This window comes from Limulus polyphemus, unplaced genomic scaffold, assembly GCF_000517525.1.
Source record: "Limulus polyphemus unplaced genomic scaffold, Limulus_polyphemus-2.1.2 Scaffold3277, whole genome shotgun sequence".
Taxonomy (NCBI): domain Eukaryota; kingdom Metazoa; phylum Arthropoda; class Merostomata; order Xiphosura; family Limulidae; genus Limulus; species Limulus polyphemus.
The window spans coordinates 111,070-118,684 of NW_013668887.1; the positions used below are offsets into that span (position 1 = coordinate 111,070).

The 7,615-nt window shown below is 32.2% G+C and overlaps 1 protein-coding gene across 1 annotated transcript in view; it reads left to right on the forward strand.

Moving 5' to 3' along the window:
- The window catches only part of LOC111088189 (MFS-type transporter SLC18B1-like), a 29,419-nt gene that overhangs the window by 16,511 nt on the left and 5,293 nt on the right, over positions 1–7,615 (forward strand). Inside the window, exons 10-14 of the mRNA XM_022397457.1 lie at positions 281–379; positions 620–711; positions 839–934; positions 1,180–1,254; positions 5,851–5,944. Of these exons, the coding sequence (XP_022253165.1) occupies positions 281–379; positions 620–711; positions 839–934; positions 1,180–1,254; positions 5,851–5,944 (456 nt within the window). The remainder of the gene's footprint in view (positions 1–280; positions 380–619; positions 712–838; positions 935–1,179; positions 1,255–5,850; positions 5,945–7,615) is intronic.

Consider the following 7,615-nt stretch of genomic DNA (forward strand, 5'->3'; position numbering starts at 1 on the left):
TAAGTGTATCGCAAAGTTATATTCAGAAAGAATAAACCAGTTTTATTTAAAAAAGAACTTGTGTCGCTAAAGTTTCGTCGGAACGAATTTACGGAAAATTAACTAACGAACGGAGGCGTAACAATACCAAAAAAAAAAAAAGCGCTCAACGATAGAACATGCTGCAATGGTAGGAAACGAATAGAATTACAAAAAAATTAACAACATTGTAATTGGAATTTCACATACAGCGAGAAGACAAGCAAACTACATGTTTTTTGTTGTTTTTTTATTTTTACAGTTCGATCTACAGCCGTCGATAGTAGGGATAGTATTCGTATCAGCAGCCTTTACTTACGCTTGTAGCGCCCCCATATGGGGCTGGTTCTGTGACAAATTGGTGAGTTTATTTAGAAATAACTTTAACTCTATGATTGTTCATATCTTCGATAATCTTTTGATATTTACTTATCATATCATCTGCAGTTTACACTAAATCATACAATTCGTTTACCTAATATGTTTGCTATTAAAAAGTTGTGTCTACACAGCATTAGTCATATTTTGTAAGAACAAATTAGGTACGCTAATACAGCGTCGCTGGAGCATATGCACGTATTAACTATTCATATATTTTCAGCCTAATATCCGTGTTACGTATCCCGTGGCGACACTTGCTTGTATCTTGTGTTTTTTACTTATTTCCCCGGCACCTTTTTTTCACTTTGAACCGTAAGTATTTTTGTGCACTTTTCAAACTACTAGAATTAAATAATGCACTGTTTGTAATAATTTTATTGTATTATAAGTTACGCGCTACTTCAATGCTTTTTACATAGATTTTTTTTTATTTTTTCAGACAACTTTGGATAATTATTCTGTCCTTGTTTTTGCTGGGTTTGGGGGCAGAAGGTCAAACTATTTGTGCTTTTAACAACGCTCTGGTAGAAACCGTGTAAGTTAACCCTTAAATTTAATCACAAGGAAAAAACTACGACTATTTTAAGCCATGACGATAAAATAAAAAAAATATTTTAAATAATTTTACTTTTTGCTCTAAAAATATTGTCTTTTGGAAGAACTTGGTCTAACGTTAACCTTTTAACACTTGTTCCATATTTTTTATTTTTAAAAGTTTATTACTTGCTTCCATCATTTTAGGACTAACAGCCTTCATTTATAACTTGTGTTGTTACACAGATCAAGAGGATATCCTGCTAATGTGACAACGTTTTCTATGGTGTCTGCTGCGTTCAATTCTATGTGTGCATTAGGGTAAAGTTTTAGCTATATATTTTTAGTTATAATCTTACAAATAATTAAATAGAACAAAACAGCATATGGTAAAAATTAAACCAAATTATTAAAACAAAATCGACTGAAGTGAGTAGATAATAATATTTAAAAATATATTTTTTTGTGTGTGTGAACTTTATTTATAGCTAAATTAAGTTGCAAAGCGAAATCTTGATTGTCCAATTATAGAAAAATAACAGATTTTGTTGTTTTAATGTCGTTTATTTTTAGTATTAAAATGTCTTTTTATACACCCATGTGCACAACAGAAATTATATAATGATTGTGTAGGTTTATGTCTTTTTTTTTTTTTGTCAGATGAGTTTCATTTGATATTTTATCTGTTTTCAGCCTTTCTCTTTGTTACTTTACCTGTTTGTTCTCTCACACCTTTAATTATTGTATAAAGACTAATTTAAATGTTCAAATTATTGTCCTTTAACCGATCGTCATACATTTTGATATTGTAAGCCTATTTCAGGGTCACGGAATCTGCTGAGTGTATAAAGAATGGACCTCTACTGGCTGTGATTTGTGACTGTAGATTTATTGTTTGGTGAGGTACTCCTCTAAGAAAACAGAACAGGTACCATATAGAAGTTTGGGAATCTCTTTATTTGCAGGATCGAAGAAAATGATGTCATCTCCTTTGCAATGCCTTAGAAAGGTCAACTAGATATCGCATCATGCTCAGATATAATAACATATATCATAAAGATATTACCTCTTCCGATCCCTCATACAATATTTATTTAGTAAGATTAGTAAATAATAGTGCTTATATTGATGTTAAATTAGGGCTTGGTGATGTACGACAAACATTATATTAGGCATAGCGAATGTAACGCAATTTCATTTGCGATTTAATTTATTGGCAACTTATAAAACAGGCTTACTATATTACTATATAAATATCATCTTAAGATTGGTTATTTTTTTATTTCTTATTTAAAATGTATACTTAATTATTTTAGTAGGAAAATTAGGTAGTGATAAAATAAGTAATATATTTAATTAAAGTTAGGCTTAACAATGTTGCGAATAGATCACTTGTATTTAGTGTTTGTCGTATTTTCCGGCTACAGTGGTTAAGACTATTACAGTAATGTAGGTATGAAGCGGTCACAGTTTGTAAGGTGCGATAGGTGCAAGGAGTGGATTATATTCGGAACACGCGGGGCTGGTATGCACTTTTAAATAAGCTAGTAGTTAGGATGAGTAATTTGTTTGTGGAGTTTGCAGGTTGGAGGAGAAATTCGAGGCTATCTTAATTAGAGTAGATGCAATATATATAAAGGTCAGCTGTGGGAAATAACAGCAGAATTCCGAGAACTTAAGCTTTTGCATGAAAAGAATTCAATAACTAATAATGACTTTCAGGAAGATAGAAAAAATACAATCATGGCTAAAAATAGTGGAGTTAATTATAATGAGCAAGTTCTACTTATTAACAGATTTCAGCCTTTAGCGTGCGCAAATGCGGAACTTTGGGAGGGAAGAAAAACATAGAAATGTGAAGTGAAAAACAGTAGACGGTTAAAGCTAAAGGTGATTCTTTATCACAGCATGTGGACAGAATAGTAAAGAAAAAAGAATTGTATTATGATATTCAGGGGCAGGGGTGCAGGGCATAAGTAGAGCAAGTGATTTAGTAAATAGTGCTAGCCATTGTGGAGTTTTTGTAGTGCCCATCTTACTGTAATGGAGTAACGGCGTGGTCGTCTATATATCTATCTGACCCAAATGATAAATACGATGGCGCTATCTGTTGTGCTGAAATACGAGAAGAACTAATGCCAGAAGTGATGATTAAGGCTTATGAAATATGGCGCCATCTATTAAATGGTATCACAAACAAAAATCCATTAAAAAAATTAAAGATTCAGACAATTAGAAAAAGAACTTTGGTATGTGCAACAACCATTTCTTTATAACAGAACACAATTTTAAATAAAAGTAACCGCTTCACAACAACAAAAACACGATTTTCACTAGGGCTGTATGCGAGGGTTTGATTATATATCTTTATTGATGTAATTTGTAAATGTAATGCTAAAACACTGGAATTCTTAAAAACTTATTTTTTCAATAAAGGGTAGCACTCGTAATATATAAAAACATTACAGTTTATATCAGTAAAATTTATGAAAATTTTGAGTTTTGTAAGTTGAATAATTTTAGTGCTGCGAGTTGCGTATGACTAAAGAGCAAAACCCAAACATTTTTCCAGTGCAGTACTTACCCGAAAAAAATAAATTTAGAAGCTTTGCGCAAAATTAAAAAAAAAAAAACAACTAATTACTAACACAAACAGCCACCTGTATCTCGGCATTTCTGCTACAGTGCTAGTAGAGGCTAATCGTGGAGGGAAGGGTAGGTCAGAGGAGCCAGTTTACACGCACATAGGTTTGACAAAGGCATTTAAAGAACATGACATTACTACTTATGACATTATGTAGATGAGGGTACAGTGAGGATTTGGTGTATCTGGATTTTCAGAAACATTTGAAAAGGTGTCACCTAAAAGGCTTGTTAAAAAAAATAATATCTGTAGGTGTGAGGAATAGGTTGGCTCATTGGATAGAAAACTGGATGGATGGAAGAAAGCAGAGGAATGTTATAAATAGAGCTTGGAGCTCAGTCAAACTGGATTAATGTCACAAGTGGGGAACCTCAGGGCTCGGCATTGGGACCTTTGCTCTTTCTGATTTACATCAATGACTTAGATGAACAATGATTCACTATTTAAAGTTGCTGATGATATTAAGATTTTGGGTGTTGCTGGCTGTGAGGAGGATGCTACTACTTTACCAAAGGATTTGAATTATTTGGTGAGTTGAGCAAATAAATATCAGATGGCTTTTAATTATAATAAATGCAAGGAATTGAATGTGGGTTATCAAGAAAAGGATCTTGGTGTAATAGTTGATCGGTCAAACAGTGTGTTTTTGCTATTGGTAAACAGGATTTTAGGTAGACAATGAAGACAAGTCATTCAATTGTTGAAAATGGTTCAGAAGAGGGCTATTAGAATGATACCTGGGGTGAAAAGGTTGATATATTTTATTTTTTTGAAGTTAAGCACAAAGCAATGAGCTATCTGGGCTCTGCCCACCACGGGTATTGAACTCCGGTTCTGGCGTTGTAAGTCCGCAGATGTACCGCTGTGCTACTGGGGAGCAGGTTAAGATCTCTTAAACAGTTTTCTCTTGAAAAAAAGTTAGGGATATGATTGTTAAGGAAATGAATACTGTTAATGCATCATCCATTTTCATATACAATGGTGAAAATTTTAAGATTAAGGAACACACATATATTTGACAGCGTAGGAATCATCTTCAATTAAGAAAGCTTTATTTTTCTAACCTTGGAACAGGTTTCCATCAGATGCTGAGGATGCAGCTAATTAATTAAGGTCAGGAGTGATAATTATTTGAATAAGAGCTGATTTTATTTGGATTTTAAAGTTCAGTTTAGTGGATTGGATGGCCTAAATGGACGAACAGGTCCCTTATTGTCCATATATTATATATGGGTATGTAGTATAATCAAAGAAAGCTACCCACAAGGATAAGATTGAAATATATGCTATTATTATTATGAACAAATGTAGCAATGAAGGTCTATGACTGACCACAGCCTCTTCTACTTTCTTATGTAATATTCACATTGATTTCTTAGAAATCTGTACTAAGTATGATTCCAATGGGATGAATGTTTTATATTCACTACTGTTACTGTTAGTATTTGTTTTAACATTTTTAAGTTCATGTATTTTTGAAATTCAAACTGATTAGTTACATCTTATATTCTTTAATTACTTCTTATTAAAAAAACTGTGATCTTTAACTGCCATAAGTCTAAAACATATTTTCTACTTAGCTAAAACAAATAGTCGAGTTTATGATTAAAGGGAAGTACATTGTGTATTGTGGTAGCTTTATATACTTACGTTAGAAGTTCAACTCAAGTACATATTATATGGTATATATAATTAGCTTGTTAAATTTCTTCTAAGGATTACTTCAAGCCATTTATTTTACAAATCAGCCTGCTATCAGAATCAATAAGGTTTACTTCAGGCCACTTGTTTTATAAAGCAGCCTCCTATTAGAATCTATAATGTATATTTCAAATAACTTTTTTTCCCAAAGCAGCCTGTCATCAGAACCTATAATATTTATTACAGGTACAGTTTGTATATGATTTACTTACAGCTTATGGAACTTAAAATCCTTGGAAATTGTTAAAATTCTTCATAGATTTGTTTTTACAATAAAGAAGCCAGTGAATAGCTTAATCCTGAATAGTGCATTGAAATCATGTTACATTTGACCCCTGATTTTCATGATGAACTGACAGGTGTGATCGACATTGTTTATATAAATGATTTTTGTTTGCCTTATCATAACTGTAAATATCTATAGACTTACAAATTTCAAGTATATCTTAACTATTTTGTGCAGAATATGGAAGTACTTTCGTATACAAAACTATGAGATCCGATCATTTAATTCTTTCTATAATATTATAAAGTTCTGTATACATTACAACATCCTAATTAATATTTTACAGGAGTTTCTTGGGAGCTATAGCAGGTGGTTTACTTACAGACTACGTTGGATATATCAGTGGGACAGTTTTCATGGTAGTAGTGGAGACTTTTCTTGTAAGTATAAACTAAATGTAACAACAATGTCATGATACTTTCTTAATTATTGAATCTCTGTAAACATATTAATAATGGCTTATAAGAACAGAACATGAGTGCAGTGATTAGATGTTTTGTAAATGTAAGATAACTTTTTTAAAGAGAAATATTGATTAATCAAGATCTTCCAACTACTGAACTTACATAACCTCATTCATAGCAAGGATATTACACATATAGATAATATGTGATTGGTTTAGAGCAATAATTCTATTAATAAAAGTAAAAAAAAAAAATTAAGATGTGCAATTTGTATGAAGAGTTTGTAGGTTGGAGGTGAAGTTAGAGGCTATTATAATTAAAGTAGAGACAATAGATAAAGAGAAGTGTAGACTGTGGGAAATGGCAGCAGGATTTCAAAAGGAATACATCAGCTAAAAATGACTTTCAGGAAGTTATAAAGAGTACTGTTGGGGATAAAAGTAGTGAATTTAGTTATAATGAACCTATTATGTTGAGTAATAAATTTCAGCCCTTGGCTTTTGCAGATGAGGAACTATTGGAGTGAAAAACAAAATGGTCGGAGAAGGATTTGGATGATAAGGAGGTTATAGTTATAGGTGATTCTTTGACAAGGCATGTGGATAGGATAGTCTATGGGGTAAATAAGGAGAATAGAATCAGATTATGTTACACAGGTGGAGGATATAATAAATAGGGCAGCAGAGATGCAGTTTTTGTGGTACATATAGGGAGAGGAGCTAATTAATATGTACAAGGGTTTGATAAAGGCATTTAAAGAAAAAGGCCATAACTTAATTTTGTCAAGGATACTGCCCAGAATTAACTGTGGGGATGAAAGTATAAGTAGGTCACTAGGGCTACATGCTAGACCTTGGTTAGTATGTAAAGATTGGCTGGTTGGACTTGTGGGATCAGTTCAGTGGAAGAAGGGAGCTTTTTGGAATGGATGGTTTACATTTAAATAGGTTAGGGGCTGGCTTGTTTGCTAAGGTTATTAACTCAAATGTAAGGGAAGTTTTAAACTTGGACTAGACAGTGTTGAGGGCCAAAAAAACGAAATGCAAAAAATAAGAGGCAAAGAAAAGTTTAGCAGAGGAATTGAGTATAGAAGTAGTGTAGTTATAATGATAGGCTTAATTGTTACTACTGTAATGCTAGAAGTATAAGAAATAAAATAGATGACTTTAGAGCATTGGTAGAAATGGAGGATTTTGATATGATGGGAATAACTGAAACATGGTTAACTTCAAATACTGAAATGATTGAGAAGGTGGAAATTAGGGAACATCTGGGTGCAAGTGATCATTGCTTTATTAGGTTCAATGTTTTGCTGCATATGGAGATAACGAATAATGATATTTTGGTTAGAACTTTCAAAAAAGCAAATTTTGAAGGGATGCGACAAGAGTTATCTGTTGTGAATTGGGTAGCTGAATTATTTGGAGACACTGATCAGATGTAGAAAATTTTTAAAGATAAATTTTTAAATATTCAATGTAAACATAAAGAAAAGGGTAACTGCAAGTAAAAAAACAGGTTGGCTCACAAAGAGTTTAAGAAATAAAATTAAAGAAAAGCATAATACATTTAAAAAATTAAATTGACCAGTATGACAGGAGACTTAGATTATAGAAGATCAAGAAAATTGGTGAAACAGGAAATTAG